Source organism: Nylanderia fulva, unplaced genomic scaffold (assembly GCF_048542155.1).
Source record: "Nylanderia fulva isolate GAGA-0341 unplaced genomic scaffold, ASM4854215v1 Scaffold127, whole genome shotgun sequence".
Classification (NCBI taxonomy): Eukaryota; Metazoa; Arthropoda; class Insecta; order Hymenoptera; family Formicidae; genus Nylanderia; species Nylanderia fulva.
Window position 1 is genome coordinate 84,216 of NW_028189485.1, and position 20,174 is coordinate 104,389.

Here is a 20,174-nt window from a genome sequence, read left to right on the forward strand (position 1 = left end):
TATTGCCAATTAATTTTATCACAGACTTTACTCTTACTCTCATTGCACTTTCGTTTGCGGTTTTCAGTATACGATTTTTTATTGTAGTTACTGAAAATTATTATTGTAAATTATACTTGTGCAGTGATTTGAAGAATTTACAATTTCGTTGAAATTGTTGATTCTTCAAAAAAATTACGAGATTCGCGGAAATTGCGTGCTTTCTTGGCATTTTCCGTTTGCGGCAGGCGGTTTATTTTTGATTGTTGCAAGTGTTTTTTTTTTTATTAAAATAGATAATAATAATGTGAAATAAATCACGATATTTGACAGATGTGCATATATATAGAAATTGTAATAATAATAATATTATATCATAAAATTGTAAATTGTTTCAATTTTTTATAGACTGCGATAAAAGATTTTACATTTGGATAAGAAACTGCGGTAAGTAAAAATATAAAATTCTTGAAAACGTACCAAAAATATTTGATAAAGTAAAAAGGTGAACTTTGAAAAATAAGAAACTTAAAAATTGCACTAATAAATGGACTATATGTGAGCCGTGCGCGGATGTAAGGTGTGTTATATCGAAATTTAATTAATAGAATTGAGAATTAATTCCAATTTTAAGTCTTACAAATGTCCAAGCTAATTTTTTGTACCTCGTGTACATTTTTAAAAGTTATATCGAAAAATTAAATTTCAATATGCGTCTTACATCTCACATTTCGCATACGGCTCACATATAGCCTATTTATCTCTTATACTTTATTTCAACCCTTATAGAAATTTATTACTAGTAACGCCAATTTATCATTTATTTCGAGTAATTTCGAATACTTAAATTACTGTATATTATAGTATTTTAAATACTTGAAATAAGTGATTAATTGGCGTAGTGATAAATTTCTACAAGAGAATGAGGAGCCTTTAAATTCTTAATGTAAAAAATTTCAAGTAATTTTCTTTAATAAAATTTAATTAAAAAATTTAATTAAAAAATTTTTGAACACTGTGTTAAATCACATTTAAAATCGTGATTATTTCAATAAAAAAACATTTTATGTGTAAAAAATATATTTTTTATATTTAATAAATTTTATATATATATATGCATATGTAAAATATTCTCTCTCTCTCTCTCTCTCTCTCTCACACACACACACACACACACACACACACACAACGGGGGCCAAATCTCTCAAATTGGTCTCAAGATCAATTAGCCTGGATTCGCACCAGGGGCAAAGTCTGTTGGTAATGTCAAACGAATTTAGCCTGGACTTGCACCAGGGGCAAAGTTTTTTGGTCGAGTCTACGAAATTTAGCACGGACTCGAAAATGGGGCAAAGTCTTTTGGTTCAAGTCTACGAAATTTAGCACGGATTCGAACCAGGGGCAAAGTGTGTCGGTAAGGGGCAAAGTCTATCGCACGAAGATGGCGGTCTCTTCTTTAGGCAGGCCTTTGGCGATCTGTCTATTAATCTGTGGCATTATATTGTTCGAATCGAATTACGGCTTCGCTTAATTGTATTTCGGCGTCACTAATACGGAGTTCACTCCATAGTATATCGAAAGAATATTGATTTTTCTTTCTTGACCTAACATTTTACTCAAGCTTTTATACAATTATTTTTCTGTCTATCTTCGTTCATCATTGTTCAAATATATTTAATGCTTGTTACATTTGAGCGATTTTAAATAGCCTCTCTCGAATTCCGTCCTCTCTCCCGTCCGAACTCCCCCCTCTACCCTCTGACAATTTGAGCGAGTCGATTATCGCCGTCGCGGAAATTTTTGGGATAATTTACGGATTATAAAGGTCATCTGTCGATTTGTAAATTTTCAGAGTGGCGCGAATCTCGCGCCCAATTAAGCATATTTTTCGTGTTTTCGCGAATTTCCCGCTTTCCGCGCCGAAGGTGTGCCGTCGGCCACTTACATCGGCCCTATTTCCCGGATCCTTATCGATCCGACGGACTAATATCAAAACAACGGTTACAATATATATATATATATATATATATATATATATATATATTCGTATAACTTCCCGAAAGTAATATTTTATTACAGTCATCGAGTGTTACTCTTCGACAACTATTGTCACATATCGTTGCAAATAAATTAAACGTATAAAAACTGCTGTTGTACAAGCTGCAAAACTCTTTGATACATTCATGATTGCCGATAAGAAATAAAATATTTTATATTAACAAACTATAAAAGAAATTTTTTTATAATATCCTAAAGTGAGTATATTACTTATTATAGCGTTATACGAAAAATAACATATTACCGTTATCGCAGAACAAAATTGTAATACGATATCGTAAGACACAGTAATATCGTAGAATAAAATAATTTATCACCACAATGAGTACGACAACATTGTATTTTAACGATACAACTTATTGGCTTCTGACCGCACTTGCCGTAACGTTAATTGCATTGTACTATTTCATTGAGCATTCTAGAGCAGTTCGTCTCATTAAAAAAATGCCAGGTATGTATTCTACAAAAATTAAACTTCTTAATTTAAAAAGCAATAATATTTTTCCTTTTCTCGTTACTCAATAAAAATTTTTAGGTGAATTATTATTTTATCTAATATTAATTTAAAATATTCTTTATCACAAGGTCCACCATCCTTACCTATCATAGGCCACCTACTAATACCTCTTGCAAAGTCTCCAGAAGACATATTTAATACAACTTTGAAATATCGTGATATATATGGATTAGCAGCAGGCCTATATATTGGACATAAAGTAGCAGTCTTTCTGGCAGATCCACAAGATATTGAAATAATTTTAAGTAATCCTGCGCATAATGAGAAAGCTGTGGAATATGAATAAAAAAAATCAAAAAATTCTACATCTATTATATTGCTTTTATATATTATATACAATAAAATTAATATATTATATAATATTAAGAATATTACTCGGCTCTCGAAATCAACATGTAATTTTAGAGTAGCCTAACGCAATGTCTTTTGCGTCGATAATTAGTGAAAAAATTAATTTTTGCAATAACATCGCGTTAAGCTCCTACAGCCGACATATTTATAAAATTATATATTATTTCATGCTTGAAGTACTTCACGTAGTACAATATTACGTAAAGCAATATTAAGAGACAGATATCAATAGTTTCAAATCTTTCTTCTCCTTATTACAGATTCTTCGAACCATGGCTTGGAGATGGTTTGCTTATCACAAAAGGTGATAAGTGGCACAGACATAGAAAAATAATAGCGCCCACATTTCACATGAGTATTTTAAAGACATTTGTACCTCTGTTTTATGAGAATAGTATAGATCTCGTGAGACGGCTTCGCAATGAAGTTGGAAAAGAATTCGACTGTCATGATTATCTATCAGCTGTAACGGTTGATATTTTAACAGAAACTGCAATGGGAGTTAAAAGAGAAAAAAGGCAACACTGGATACGATTATGCCATGGCAGTGATGAAGTAGATATTGTTTTTTGTCTTAAAATTATAATATTATATTATTGAATTTTTATATATAAAAAAAGAATTCAATATAATTCAAATATTGTAGAATGAGCGATATTGTACATCGAAGGCAATATAATGTTATATTACGTTCTGAGTTACTTTTTAAATTTATCAAGTTTGCGAAGAAGCAAGAGAAAATGCTCAATATTATTCATACGCTGATAAATCATGTTATTAAAGAAAAATCGAAGAATATAGAAGAGAAAAATCAACAGCAAAAGAAAGTGCAAAATGAAGACAACAAACTTATGGAAAGCGTAAATGCGATCAAAAATGAAGGAAATGACCAAAATAATGATGCTAAATATAAACTGCATTATGTCAGAGATGATATCGATGATATCGATGAAAACGATATAAATGAAAAAAAACGACTTGCGTTCCTAGATACGATGATGGAATTGAAAAATGTTGGACAGATAACTGACGAGGAAATTTGGGAGGAAGTAAACACTATCATGTTTGAAGTACGCGTACTGCATTTTAATTACAATAATAATCTCAATTGTATAATGAATTTTCTAACTGACGTATTAAATTTTATAATAAAAAGTTTCCTTTCACTTTCTTTTTTTAAAAAATTCGGTGTATTGTAAGCTATGCTATTGTAAGTTATATTATTTGATGCATTGTTAGAAAACCAATTAGTGATTTATTACAGGGTCATGATACCACAGCAGCTGGCTCAAGTTTTGCACTATGCGCCTTAGGATGTTATCAAGATATTCAGGTAAATTTATTTGCAATTTAGTATTTTTGGAAAGAAATCTTTAAAATTCTTTATCTTTTTATACTCAATTTTTTCTTATTTTTTCACTAAATCTTATATAGTCATTGCAGTTGTGTGACATTTACTTTCTGTTAAAATTATGGATGATATTTGATTTCAATATTAATCGCAAGTCCATCTTCTTTTCTGTCCTTTCAACTTGATAATTTTTACTATGCAGGCTCGCGTGTATGAAGAATTGGATGCAATTTTCGGCGACAGCGACAGACAATGCACTTTTCAAGACACTTTGGAAATGAAATATCTCGAAAGAGTTATTTTGGAAACTCTGAGACTTTTTCCACCGGTACCTGTCATTGCCAGAAAACTTAACGAAGAAGTAAAGATAGGTAAGTATACCTGATACACAACAATAATATGGATAATTATAAATTTTTTTATTATTTATTTTAGAAACTTACTTATGTAGAATTTGAAAGACTAAAATAGTTAATTTTTATGAAACAACAGTTACAGGTGATTATATTCTTCCAAAAGGTGCCACGGCAATAATAGCACAATTCGCAGCGCATCGTTCGGACAAATATTATCCGAATCCAACAGTTTTTAATCCAGATAATTTCCTACCGGAAAAAATGCAAAAAAGACATTACTATGCTTTTATTCCTTTCAGTGCTGGACCAAGGTATTTAATAGATGAAAGTCTTCGATACAGAAAATTATATACTTAAATTCATTTTTTATACTATATTACAAACATTTTGCAAACAATTTTTTTATGAAAATAACACAACACGTTGTCATATTTGACATTAAAAAATTTTGTTAAGGTCCTGCGTGGGGCGAAAATATGCTATGCTAAAATTGAAAGTCCTGTTGTCGACGATACTAAGAAATTATCGTGTCATTTCTGATGTGCCAGAAAAAGATTTCGTTTTACGCGCCGATATTATTCTAAAAAGGCATGACGGATTCAAGATCAAGATCGAGCCACGCAAACCAGTATCTTTGATTTAATTCAGGAAAACGGTGAAAGAATTTAATTCTCGTGTAAACGCGAGTAAGCGTTATACTATATAAGTTTGAAAATTATATTTTTTATATATTATACAATTATACATTTCGGGAACGGGTATTTTTTTTAAAGGACAATAATTCTGATTATAATATTTTTTATATATTAATGATTATATATTTAAAAAATTATATTTATTATATTTAAAATATATTTTATAAAAAAAAAATATATATATATATATATATATATATATATATATATGTATGTATATGTATACATGTATGTATATGTATGGTATATGTATAAAACGTATATTTACATGTATATATAATTTATTGTATTTAATTTATTATATATTTCAAAAAATATCTACATCTTATCGTTTATCTTATGCGAATGTTTGCATTCGTGTACGTATATGTTTAAAAGAAAAAAATTATCAAATATTAAAATCGAATATTGCCATTTCTATTTGAAACACATCCTGTTTACATTTTCGTGTTTATTGGTACATTTCTAAATTTCTGCTGAAAAGAGTTTAGGTCAAAAATTTAATGGACTGTTCTAATGCTTTCAAAGTTGATAAAATTGAATATTGGCATGCTCGATTAAATTTAAATCAAAGCTCGATTGCTGGATGATAATTTAAACGCGCATTATAAATAGTACAAATAATATTCTCATTCGAAAATTATGAATGGACGAGACATATGACTTCGAAATTTGTATTGACGTCAATTCCAACGTCAATTTAGGTGATGAAATGATAATTGAAACTATACATATGTAAGTATTGAGATATATTCACCCAAATCATTAAAGAATGACCATAAAGAAGCGGTAACCGGTCTATTGCAATTCTGATGATGTCTTTCACCACTATGACGCCACTTTTGTGTTATGGCGCCATACTTGTAGTAAATTCATGTATTTTATATACACATTAAAGATGCAAGATATAATTTCCATACAAAACCAACGACATATTTTATGAGCTACCTATCCTAACGTTAATTACATTGTATTATTACGTCGAGTGTTCTAGAGCAATTTGCTTTGTGAAAAAGCTTCCATGTAAGTATTCAACAAAAATGAATTTTTTAATTTGATAAGTAATAATATTTCTTTGTTATAAAATAAGAATCGATTTTCAAGTTATATATTTCACTTAATATTTAACATTTGATTTAACATTAAACTCCTTTGATTCAGGTCCACCACATGTACCTATATTACGTCACGCATTAATCACTTTTAGACTGTCTCCAGAGATCCAAAACCATGGAATATCTCAATACATACGGATTAGTATTAGGCGGATATTTGGGAACGAGAGTAATCATTTTTCTGTTAGATCCACAGGATATTGAAATAATTTAGAGTAACCCTGCACACATCGACAAATCCGTGGAATACGAGTAAGAAATCAAATAATCAAAAATCTACATATTATAATGTTTTTATAAAATTAATATAGTTATATAATTTCACGCTGAGTGATTTTTAGTATTATTACATTAAATAAAGGAGAGATTTCGATAGCTTCAAATTTTTCTTCTCCTTATATAGATTTTTTCAACCATGGCTCGGAGAGGGTTTGCTTATCACAACTGGCGATAAATGGCTAAGACATAGAAAAGTGATAGCGCCTACATTCCACACGAGTATTTTGAAGACGTTTGTACCTTTGTTTTATGAGAATAGCATGGATCTCGTGAGACGACTTCGCGATAAAGTTGGAAAAGAGTTCGACTGTCACGATTATCTATCAGATGTAACAGTTGACATTTTAACTGAAACTGCGATGGGAATCAAAAGAGAAAAGAGGCAAAGCACTGGATATGATTATGCCGTAGCCGTGATGAAGTAGATATTGTTTTTTGTCTTAAAATTATATTAATATATTATTATTACATTTATAACGAAAAAAACTCAATGTACTAATAATTGAAATGTTGCAGAATGAGCGATATTGTACATCGAAGGCATTATAATTTTTCATTACGTTCTGACTTAATTTTTAAACTTTCAAAGTTTGCGAAGAAGCAAGAGAAATTGCTCAATATTATTCACACACTGACAAATCGTGTTATTGAAGAGAAATCTAAGGAAATCGAAGAGAAATATATAAAAAATCAACCGCAAAAAGAAATGCTAAACAGCAAGCCTATGGAAAGTTTAAATGCAACCAGAAATGACGGAAATGATAAAAATAATGTTACTAAATTTACAAAGCTGCATTATGTAAGGGATGATCTCGATGACATCGATGAAAACGACGTAAGTGAAAAGAAACGACTTGCCTTCCTAGATATGATGTTGGATTTGAAAAGAAATGGTGGACAAATGACTGACGAGAAGATTCGAGAGGAAGTAAATACTATCATGTTTGAGATATGTGCTGCATTTTTTAAATATAGTCAACTCAATTATATAATTAATCTTCTAATATGTATAATAATTTTTGTAATTAAATTTTCTTGCACATCTTCTTTTGTTAAAAATATTCATGTATTGCAAGTCACTTTACTGTACACGAGTTATGTTAATTTGATCCATTGTTTGAAAATCGATTTGTTTTATTCAAATTTATCGATCTGTATCACAGGATCATGTTACCACGGCAGCCGGCTCGAGTTTTGCATTATGTGTCTTAGGAAATCATCAGGATATTCAGGTAAATTTCGCAACAATTTAATATTAATATTTTAGAAATTTTTTTTCACTTTTTATATTTAATTATTTTTATATTTAATTATTTTTATATTTACTTATTTTTATATTTAATTATTTTTATATTTTATTATTTTTATATTTATTTCACAAAAAATTATAAAACCCAATTTTGTGTTATATTCTTTTATATGCATATTGTAACTTTTTTCTCAAAAGAAAATTCTCAGATATTATAAATAATTTTCTACGTACATCAATTTTAATAACAACCTGCATATAATGTTTGATAACCAACAATTAAAAATATTTAATATATATGTATTTTCAATCATTTTTGTATTAACATTCTACGGAAAATACATATATGTAAAAAAGGTGCTATAGTATTCTAATAATTTTATAATATATGTTTCTTATTTTATACGATGATACTGATATTTTTATGCTATTTGCTTGTTGCGTTTTTATCGAATAATGATATCATACTAATTTTATCAAGATTTAATTAGATTTTAAAGTAGCTAGAAATGCGATCATATCATTTCGATCTTCGACCTTTTTAATAGGATGGAATGTGTTATGCGTTTCTGGAACAAACTTATTAGGAAATTCGAGATAATAATGTAAAGTCTTCTCGTTCCATACAACGGCTTTTTCCTTCATGATTTCTGAAAATTTAAATCTTGGAACAGCTAAAAAAATTAAAATAGTTACTCATTACACAAATAAGTATCGTCAAGATTGCATATTTATATAAATGGAATTATTATTACTTTATAAATATTTATATAGTGTTATTATGTAATACAATTTCTTTTTAATGAGTTGACAAATTGTATATATAAGAAACTTACGACACATTTATACACATACTTCCACAAGTTCTGCCTATGATGTCATGTAAATTAGGTCCTCTTTTATGTTTTCCACTCATTTCTGTAGTATGACAAGAAGCACACATTTTTATAAACAATTTTTTACAATTAACCGCATCTCCCATTTTTAATAAATTATTAATTAGAATAATCTGTTTAAGTTCGAATTATATATTTTAACCGTACCTTAATCATTGCAGTTTGGGTGACATTCACTTTCTTTCGTTCTTGTTAGAATTATCGATGCTCTCTGATTTTGATATTAATCGCAAGTCGATTGCTGTCCCTTAAAGTTGATGATTTCTTATTGATCTCTATATATAACAGTGTGATTTTTACTATACAGACTCGCGTGCATGAAGAATTAGATGCAATTTTCGGCGACAGCGACAGGCAATGCACTTTCCAAAATACTTTGAAAATGAAATATCTTGAAAGAGTTATTTTGGAAACTCTGAGACTTTTTTCACCGGTGCCTGCGATTGCTAGAAAACTTAACGAAGACGTAAAAACAAGTAAGCATATTTTATTGAAAGCAATAATAATATATTGCAAATTAAACATTTCTTTATTATAGAAATTAGTTTGTGTATAATTTTAAAGACAAAAATAATAAAGCATTTTCAAACGATAATTACAGGTAATTATACGAGTATTCTTCCTAAAACTGCCACGGTATTGATACCATAATTCGCAGTGCATCGTTTGGAAAAATATTATCCAAATCCGACAGTTTTTAATCCAGACAATTTCCTACCGGAAAAAATGCAGCAAAGACATTACTATGCCTTCATTCCTTTCAATGCTGGACCAAGGTATTTAATAGACGAAGGTGTTCGACACAGAAAATTATATACTTTAATTTAGTTCTTTATATAATAATTTTATTGAATACTGCATGCATATTTAACAAAAAAATATATTTTATCATAAAATCAGCAGGACGCATTCTTACATTTGACAATAAAATATTTTATATAGGTCCTGTGTGGGGCGAAAATACGCTATGCTGAAATTGAAAGTCCTATTATCGACGATACTAAGGAATTACCATATCATTTCTGATGTGGCAGATGAAGATTTTATATTACGAGGCGACATTATTCTGAAAAGGCACGATTGATTCAAAATCAAGGTTGAGCCACGCAAGCCTGTATCTCGTAATCCAGAATCGGCATTTAACATTCCCTTATCTGCGTAAATCAAATATATTATTTCATACCTTGTTATGACAATTTTAAAATAGTACGTGTGTATATATATCTATAAATAAATGACGTAAAACATTTTACTCTTGCGCGTTATTTTTTCAATATACAAACATGTTACATACAATCCACATATGATATGTATATTTCTGTTAATATACCAACTAATTACAATAAGATTAATGGAACTGTTTAATATACTATATAAAAGTTTTTGTTTGATCCTCTTTTTAACAATACTTTTTTTTTTATATGATATAATCTTTTCATAAGAAAGAAAAGATATTTATATAATGCAGACATTTTTTTCATATAAATTAATATTTGATAAAAAATATATTTGCGATAATAAAGAAACAGAATTTATAAAGAATCTGTGACATTTATGCACTAGTTTGTTGAATATATTATGTAATACATATTACACAATTGTAATATTTATTTTGAAATTACATAATTATAATTTATTTATTATATGTACAAGTAAGTGTTATAAACACAAAAAATTTAGATCTAATTTATATTTAAAAATATATAATATTTTAATATACAAAAAAATTAAATATTATTAAAATACTAATTTTTCTTTTATATAAGAAAAAATTTACACTGATGTATATTAAAGATGAAAATTAACAGGGCTAAATAATAAAATTAACAGTATTATAGAAGAAACAAGCACGATAACGTAATTTAATTGATAATTGCTTTTTTCTTCTCACTCACACATTCGTTTGAGTTGGATCAAAAATTTGTAATAACACCTGTCACATATCCTTTATTCTTACCTGGATATAGACTTTATAATGACTTCCTGTGCGCGTTGCTTTCGATGTTTTCTAAGATCCACGAAGATAAACTGTAGAGCCCAAGATATAATAAATGCATGTAATACTAGTAGAGAGATTTGATACATATCGTAGCTATCAGTCCAATCCTTAACAAATTCTGCGACAATATATACACGTATAATATTATAAGTATATGGATATCGGCAATATTATCCCGTTTTCTTCTTACCTACGATAGCACCGCAGACTATAAGACTATAGTAACTAAACCACTAATAATGCCAAAGATACCGTAAGCCGAGGCAAACTGTTCTATGCTAACATCTTCGATAATGACTATATTCTGTGGAACCAACAACCACGAACGAGCGAAACCGATTAACGCTGTCATAATTAACGCGCCCATAAGCGTATGTTCGCATAATAAAAAACCTAGAAATTGTAAATTTTTTATATAATTTTTAATCTTAGAAACTGAAAAGTGCGTAAAAATCGATTTATTATTCGCGGAAGCTAATTTAATTTTATTATATATTTATTTTAATCGCGTGAGAAGATGCTCACCTATTCTTGCGAATTCTATCAAAATCATAGCCGCGAAGAACAGATATTTTGCCTTTACATCCACTATCATTGTGAAAGCTGCTAGAAAAACTCTCGACACCAGCTCAGCAATTCCACTAATCGTAATAATTAACGCACTTTCGCGTTTTGTGTATCCCACATCGGTCATGATTAAAGGCAGAAAAGAGGAGAAGGCATAGTCGGCGGTGAGCACCAAAGAAACGCCAATACATAAATTCATGAAAGCCCAATCTTTTACCAGCGACATGTCCAGAAGCTTCTTCACAAATTTCTTGTATCTTAAACAAAATAAATCATTTTGTATATACGTTTTAATAAATAATTATATCAATATGAAAAGATGTAATCTATTAGGCATATATACTAATCTATTATAAAATTTTAAGACATGTTGAATTTAAATTGTAAAACTAATCCTCACTTTGACTCCTCTTGTTTTTCCTCGGCGTTTTCCTTCTCATTCTCTCTCTCTTTCAGAATTTCTTTATTTGTCTGATCCTTTGAGTTTCGCTTTTCCAGATATTGTTGACGTATATCACCCAATGCACCGACGCTAGTCGCCAAATTGACTACGCTGGATGCGGATAAAGCTGACATCCGCCTCGTTAAATTTTCCCGCATAGATACTGATTCTGACCTTTCGCAAAGTTCACTCTCGAGTTCCGAGATTGAAGCGACTCTCTGCGCAGAAGGCTGATTTACATGGTCAATGTATGCTCGAATTGAGAAAGATGGAATGTTGTTGATCGAAAAGTTACGAATTAAGTCAGTTGCAATTAAATTTCACGCTACCTTAAACGTTTCGTTTAATAAGGGCACTTGTATATCGCTTTCTTCTTTAAGACTTTGAAGACTGCTCCATTTAAGTCTTCGAGGATGTAGGAATGACGTCGATGGTCAAATAACGTTGACTGGCCAGCTCTTGACACTTTTGTTCCTTTTCACGCGCCTTCTCAGCACGAACGACATCAATGTTCCTGAGGTGCTACTCCACGGGATGCATCAGTGCCATGCCGACGATACCATTGAGACTTATTGCGCCGATAATCGCTGAGGTACCTAATGCAAATGGTGAGAAATTAATTAGTAAATTGCAATTTTCTAGAATTTTTCATTGTAGTCTTACCGCGAAAACCATACAGTATCATCGACTTTTCAATTAATGTTGGATAAACGATTCCACCCAACGCGATGATTACTTGCGTCACACTCATCACCTGAAGAATTAGAAAGGATAATTTTCTGAGCATTTAAAATTCTTAAATAAATTCGAGCATGAGAGTAATGATTTTTGTTTTACTTTCGTTCTTTTTTTCACGAAGTAAAATTTAAAAAAAGGATTATAATCGACCAACACTGGCAATGTTTTATTTATTTAAAAATTAACACGACGTTTCGACCATGGGTTTTGGCCCTTTTCAAGTTGTTGGTCGATTACAATTTTATTTTGAATTTTTAATTACTAGCGGCTCTCATCTAATTTTCGAAATATATAAAATATAACTATTCATAATATGGCCTTTTTTCTTCGAATTATATTATTTTTTTAAATCATACAAAATTATTTTTTAAATTATTTTTAATTATTCTTATTATTTTTTCTGCGATTATATTGCCAGAAATTATACGCAAAAAAAATCGTAATTTACCTGATATATTTCTGACAGAACAAATTCTTTCGCGAATATACATATGTATACATATATGTATATATATATATATATATATATATATATATATATATATATACATATATAATATTGAACAATATTATCATTTAATAATACCATATTATCTACTCCTTAGAGAGATATTCACACCACATTATCATCGTTAAATTAACACGATACAAACTGTCATTAACCTTTCAACATTAAAATTACACGATACGAATAGGGAAGTATACAAAATAACTGTTTGCGCGAACGCGTGAAGGAGAGCGCGTATTTGAAGGCCGAAAGAAATTAATCACCCTTTAATAATTAACACAGAGTTTACTTTCACAATTTAAACGATACAGTAATTTTACAAAAGTTCCAATAGATAAGCCGAGATCGATTTCCAAGTGAGTGTGCGGTAATAATTGCGGTAATTTCTAAGCGGTTTAATAGCGGTTGTACGTACTGAGACTCGAGAGACTAGCCGCGCAATTTTGGTGGGCGCTTCTTTTATCGGTGCGGTACTGAAGCCCCACTAATTTTTACTTCACCAATTAATTTCGGTTATTTAAAAATGTTCGAAGGTGACGCGAGGGCGCCTGTCTTTATTAGCGGCCCCGTAATTTACGCGAAACAAGCACGCACCTGACATGCGCGAAATGCTCGATAGCGAGATCGATTGGCTTTCGGAAGCCACGTGATCGAACGGCGCATGTCTATTACATCGGTAATCAATGCAGTAATCGTTGCTTTCGGTTGAGCAATGTTGTTGTTATTGACAGCTTGTTAGGATAATCCTGATTTATCGCCTACTTGTTTATATCGGGCGAGCCTTTTTTCCGCGGTTTTTTCGCATATTCATCGGAAGAAAATATCGATTTTTAGACAGAAAATACAAACTTAAATAATTATATTAATTTCCTTCTCAATTTCGAACAATAACAAACTATATATAATTTTTTTTAAATAAATGTATATGTTATTTAAACAATATAAACACTAAAAGTTTGAATTTTTTACATTGTTAAATGATTAAAATTAATTAATAAAATGTTTCAATTTTTCAAATTTTTTACGTGACGTAAAAACGGCCGATGATTAGTCGATTGAGTAATGACGTCAAATAATGTATGTCATCTTCAGTGCGCTATGAGAACACGTTAGTATAATCCATAAAAAAAATACCTTTTTTTAAAAAAAAGGTAAAAAAGGGCGCCAAGTTTACGCGTCATGTGTTAAAGTGTTTTATAAAAAATATAAAACTTTTATGTTGTAAAATTAATATTTCTAAAAAAAAAATGATATCTAAAAGTTGCGCCAAATGAATAAATATTTATAAAAAAAATTGAAAATTAGAAACTTATGCAAAAATTAAAAAATTAATACAAAATAAAAAAAATTAAAAAATTTTAGTTAAAAAAACTTGGCGCTGCTAAATTAAACAATGTGCTAATAATATTAACGTACTCTGTATGTACATTTATGTTTCAGTTTATTGTTCATTAATATTTCAGTTATTATGATAATGTAATTTTTTAAGTAAATTAATTATTTGTTATTAAAGTAATGTTTATATAGAATTAATTTTATTTGTTTTAACTTTAAGATATACCTATTGCAATAACTAATTAACCACTATGCTAATGAACGAACTCCGTACATATTTACATTACAAATATTTTTTGTACTTTCAAATTAAATAAATTGTTTAGTAGTTTATTTGTTACGTTAAGATATATTGCCATAAATTAATTATTTGTTACTTTAAGATATATTATAGATAAGATTCATTGCAGTAATTTTGAAATTGAGCAGCGCCAAGTTTTTTTAACTAAAATTTTTTAATTTTTTTTATTTTGTATAATTTTTTAATTTTTGCATAAGTTTCTAATTTTCAATTTTTTTTATAAATATTTATTTATTTGGCGCAACTTTTAGATATCATTTTTTTTTTAGAAATATTAATTTTACAACATAAAAGTTTTATATTTTTTATAAAACATACATATATACGTAAAAATCTGAAAGCTGAAAGTCTTAAAACATCAAATATTTTACGTTTTTGGATTTGAATTTTCGAGTTCTCGGAATTGATTATCAAATTTTTTTGGATTTGAATTTTCGAGTTTTCGGAATTGATTTCATCATCATTTTCAAACTACTTAGTCCCAATAGAAAATTTATATTCACATTACATAAGGAAAAAAGTGTCGTTAGATTTTCGATTATAGCTTTAAGTTTTAGAAATATCTTAATAGAAAGAGATTAATTAACAAGAAAATTCAGAATAAGCTACTTATATACTTCTGACGTTAGTCTCATTTTTTTATATTCTTGGCAATGCATCGCTTGATATAATTAAAAGTATTATCCAAAAATTTTGGTAAAATACTTTTTAACATATTAAACATTGATAACGTAGCTGGAAATCGAATCAAACATGCTGTACCATTTTGTGCTGGTCTACCTTTTGAACCTCTTGAATGTGAATCAAATAGCTAATAATTATTATCAAATTGAAATATAGAAACAGAAATTCCATTAGCAGTTAATACACCATAATTATGATCTCGAAAAAAAATATTTAAAGCATTTTTCAAATTAGGAAATCTTTCATTGCTATTGTCATTATATAAATGCCCTGATACGCTATTTTGCGGAGTGATTAAAAGGGTAATAATATTTCCAAAGACTTCAATATCTGTGTGCAATTCATCTATTGATAAAAAATCCCTGTTAATTTCAGCAAGATGAGGATTCTTACGCTTCGATATACTTGTTACATATAATGCATCTCCTATCAATAATATGGTATCAATGAGATTTTTTGTCCAAGTTTGAAGTTGATGTATTGAAGACATAGCTATAGCAACCGCCGCAATTGCAGTACACTGTTTCCCTCTTGTAGTATCAGAAAACATTTCATGACCTTGATGTATGGAACCTCTGATTATTGCTCTATTCCCAGCTATTTCGATTAAATTTGTCTTATTTATTGTCTGCTCTGTGGATGGGCCATTATTTACATTAATATTCATATCATTATCTTGTGTTACAATAATTTGACATATTTGTGAAATGTCAAAATTTGCAGCGTCAAAATTAACATTAATGTTTCGATATAATGGATTATTTTGGATTAACCACGCTAAAGCAGCTGATAAATTTTGCACGTTAATTTGTAATTGTCGGCATCTTTCAACATTCTCAAGTTGTTCACATACAATAATCATGCCTATTTTTGTAATTGGTAATGGTAATTGCTCCGATATTTCTTCTATATCTTGCGCAAATAAAATAGCTTGTCCTCGAAAGCCAGATTGACCAAATCGTCCACCTAACTTAATAATTTTTATAAATGGAACAATTCTTGACAAAAGTCTGTAACGGCACAGCCGTTACTAACGCCTCGCGGGCCGATCAGCCGCCCGCCACGTGAGGCTTTGGCGCCTAAAAGCGCCCCTAATCGTTCCACACGGGCCGCCCTACCCCGGGGGCGCCCCACCGCGACTCCGGCGCGGTACCCCCGCCACGGACTCGACGCGGAGTGGGGGACGGGTATATAAGCCGGCTCGGCGGACGAGCCGGCACCAGTGTTGTTAGACGGGCTAGGTTTTTTCGCGCATGCGCATTGAATGTAGTATTAATGAAGTAGTCACTCGCATGAAATGGGGTCCTGATTTCCCCCTCTGTTTAATTTTTCTTAAATTATTGAAAATTTTTTAAAATAATTAATGAATCGTATAATTTTTATTATAAATATAATAAATTTAATTAAAAATGTTAAATATAAACATACAATAAACAAATAATGAAATTATAAAATATATACATATACGTGTACCTATGTTATAACATACGTAAATTACGAGTTTAGTTTTTATTTATACAATTTATAATTTGAATTATTGATTAATTTTAATATACATAAATTATAATAATACACTTTTATATTACATATATTGTAATAATTTATTTATTTTTACGTACGTTCAATTTATCTGTTTCCTGCGATTCCGCCAAAACTCCGTGGTCCAGGGTTTTGGTCCGTAGTTGCGCGCGCAAACATCATACGTTACTGTAGTCGTCATGGTTACGTCACGGTAATACGCGCATGCGCGAAAAAACCTAGCCCGTCTAACAACACTGGCCGGCACCAGTCCCGTTCCAAATCTCCCAGACCAGGCAACGGGCTTCTCGTTATGAAAGTGCCGGATTTCTCGGTCGCTGGTTCCTACCGTTAGTATCGGCCAACGGGTTTCTCGTTGTAACACCGGGTTTCCCGGTTTCCGGTCTCCTTCTGTGATACGCCGGGCGACGGGCTTCTCGTCGTTATACTGGGTTTCCCAGTTTCCGGTCCATCCTGCTATCCGCCGGGCGACGGGTTTCTCGTCGTTACACTGGGTTTCCCGGTTTCCGGTTCATCCTGCTAACATCCGGGCGACGGGCTTCTCGTCGTTATACTGGGTTTCCCGGTTTCCGGACATCATTATAAGGCTATATGCCGCCGTACGTTGGCTCTACAGCTTCCCGTTTTGAATAAAGGCACTACGCCCCGTACCTTGTAGCTGCAACCGTCGTATACCGGGTAACCTGTAAGTCCCCTCTGGACACCGTTATAGGCTACACGCCTCCGCCTGCTGCATCTCCAGCATCACACACCGGGTAACTTGTGAGTTCCATCTGGACACCGCTATAGGCTATGCGCCTCCGCCCGCCGTATCTCCAGCATCGTATACCAAGAGACTTGTAAGTCCCTTCCGGACTCCGTTATAGGCTATACGCCTCCGAGCTTGTAAATATACCGGACGCTCCGTTCGATCCTCACGTTTTGTACATATACCGGGTAGTTCTTAAGTTCTTTGTTCAGGCTTTACGCCACCGGACGCTCCGTTCGATCCTCACGCTTTGTACATATACCGGGTAGCTCTTAAGTTCTTTGTTCAGGCTTTACGCCACCGGACGCTCCGTTCGATCCTCACGCTTTGTACATATACCGGGTAGCTCTTAAGTTCTTTGGTCAGGCTTCACGCCACCGGACGCTCCGTGCAATCACCGTTCACTTTGTATACCAGCGATCCGCTAAACCCATAGGGTGACCTGTACCCTTCTGTCAAACACTCTTTTCGTTGTTATTTTTATTTGAATAAACCAACTATTTTAATATTAAGGAATAAGCGAGTCTGAGTTTCCCCCTTCCTCCCGAATCCTGGAACCGGCGAGCCGATCCGCGGCGTCGGGAAAGGTGAACCGTTACAAGTCTTTGTTCCATATCACTTAAATTTCGCAAAACATCTGGAATTTCATCTAAAAACATAGCATTCCAATATGCTTGTGTTGGAACTTTGCCTTTTTTAATCAAATTAGCACAACGGAAACATGTTACAATTTCATTTAATTCGCGTAATTCGGTAGGAAAGATATCAATCGTTTTAGCAGATATTTTCATATTACATATCTGCTTTTTATAGCATAATTTTTTACAAACATCACAAGCAATATCCGCAAAAGACGATATAGTTAAATGAAATTGTTGTAACAACTTTTTTCTATGGGTATTAATATCAGATTGTGGAATTTCCTGAGGGATCGATAACACAGTAGCTTGTAATATTTGATTGTTGGGTAGAAGTACATTAGTAGCATCTTGTGAAATATTTTTTTCAGTATTTATTGTTGCAGAATATTCTATTGCTTGTTTAAGTGACAATTGTTGATTTGCTGCTTCAATTGTTTGTTCGTTGTTTGTTGTTGATAAATATGTTTTTTGCTTTTTATAGCGCAAATTTTTTGCCGTTGTGTTACTTTTTCGTCTGATATTTCTTCTCTTCTTTCTTCGTGTAACCTGAAATAGACATATATATATATATATATATATATATCTTTATATATTTATATAATATCTTTATATATTTATATAATATTATAATATATTTCTACATATAATATAACAATATATATGTTGTATAATTAAAAAAAATAGTGTTATAATAATTATAAATATATAACATAATTGTAACCATATATATATAATATTATAATAATAATAATAATATTATAATAATAATAATTAATAATAAAAAAAATTTCTTAATATATGTATGTTCTTGATGTTTCTTCTATTCCTCATTCCTGCTTGTGATTATAATCATATATTATGGCCATTGGTGATTCCTCTACTCTTTCTTCAGATAATAAGGCGCAACATTGCTGCCAACATGCACATTTAGAGTGCGGCGCAACTATGCTGCCCATATATGTACCGCAAGCTTCCTGCTACTCTTCTTTTTCCTGTTCTTATGCTGTTTCTTCATTCTTTTGTCTCTCTGCTTCTTCATCCTACACATGTAAAAGTTTTTATTATGTAATATATATATTACAATGTATATAATATAATAATAATAATAATAAAGACACACATACACTCACCATGTGACTGCAATGTTCTATATTCTTTCCAAATATTTTTCTGCTACAATTTTTTAAATTAATATAATATAATATAAATAGAGAGATAAATAAAAAAAATAGCTAGATAGATAGATTGATAGATAGAGAGAGACAGATGACAAAGACAGATAACAACAATATCTTATATCAAATACGTAAACTTGTACGCAGTTATAATTATGGCTTCGACAAATATATTAACTTTCTTATGGCTATATAAGTTTATACATTATGTAATCACAAGTAAGTTTATATATGTGATATAATAAAAGGCCAACTTAACGAGCTTATATGCTAATTAATTGAAAAATTTATTTATTAATTTACGTCATACTATACAAAAGTTAAGATAAACGTTTCGACTGTACGACAGTCTTTCTCAATATCCTAATAATATGTTAAAAAATTAATTTAGTCATTTCGACATCATAAATAAATACAACAATTATAAGATTATATGACGAACGCAGTACAAAATTCATGTTTGTTGGCATGAGTTAGAGCGTCAGATGCTGTTATATTATGTAACGACATTTTTTGTCAACGAACATAACACTTTTTTTAAAAAATTATTTCTTTTTACTTAACATAATCACAATGTGTACTTTTTTAAAAAACAAATCGATATCTGTGTTCACATGATTAATAAGAAACTTATGTTCCAAAGTTGATATA

At 30.6% G+C, this 20,174-nt stretch overlaps 1 protein-coding gene, 1 long non-coding RNA gene and 3 pseudogenes across 4 annotated transcripts; 2 read left to right on the top strand and 3 right to left on the bottom strand.

The window, feature by feature from the left end:
- Positions 1 to 2,358: 2,358 nt before the first annotated feature.
- Positions 2,359 to 5,407, top strand: LOC114932357 (cytochrome P450 4g15-like). The gene is given in 9 exon segments (XM_085479673.1): positions 2,359 to 2,488; positions 2,623 to 2,839; positions 3,169 to 3,426; positions 3,428 to 3,460; positions 3,552 to 3,975; positions 4,170 to 4,238; positions 4,459 to 4,627; positions 4,749 to 4,923; positions 5,069 to 5,407. Coding segments are annotated over 9 exon segments (1,662 nt in total). The 3' UTR covers positions 5,256 to 5,407.
- An 811-nt stretch (positions 5,408 to 6,218) lies between these two features.
- Positions 6,219 to 10,008, top strand: LOC114930692 (cytochrome P450 4g15-like; annotated as a pseudogene). The gene is made up of 8 exons (XR_014924031.1): positions 6,219 to 6,330; positions 6,469 to 6,674; positions 6,826 to 7,122; positions 7,218 to 7,656; positions 7,865 to 7,933; positions 9,154 to 9,322; positions 9,448 to 9,622; positions 9,789 to 10,008. The product of XR_014924031.1 is annotated as a cytochrome P450 4g15-like (transcript).
- LOC146724528 (cytochrome c pseudogene) lies at positions 8,434 to 8,932 on the bottom strand (annotated as a pseudogene).
- A 773-nt stretch (positions 10,009 to 10,781) lies between the features above and the next one.
- On the bottom strand, positions 10,782 to 13,068 carry LOC146724529 (uncharacterized; annotated as a pseudogene). Its single transcript, XR_014924028.1, has 6 exons — positions 12,518 to 13,068; positions 12,184 to 12,450; positions 11,813 to 12,084; positions 11,371 to 11,669; positions 11,036 to 11,238; positions 10,782 to 10,963 (listed from the first exon to the last, which is right to left on the bottom strand). The product of XR_014924028.1 is annotated as an uncharacterized LOC146724529 (transcript).
- A 3,611-nt stretch (positions 13,069 to 16,679) lies between these two features.
- Positions 16,680 to 17,190, bottom strand: LOC146724530 (uncharacterized). Its single transcript, XR_014924030.1, has 2 exons — positions 17,040 to 17,190; positions 16,680 to 16,751 (listed from the first exon to the last, which is right to left on the bottom strand). It is a non-coding gene; the product is annotated as an uncharacterized LOC146724530 (long non-coding RNA).
- Positions 17,191 to 20,174: the final 2,984 nt, after the last annotated feature.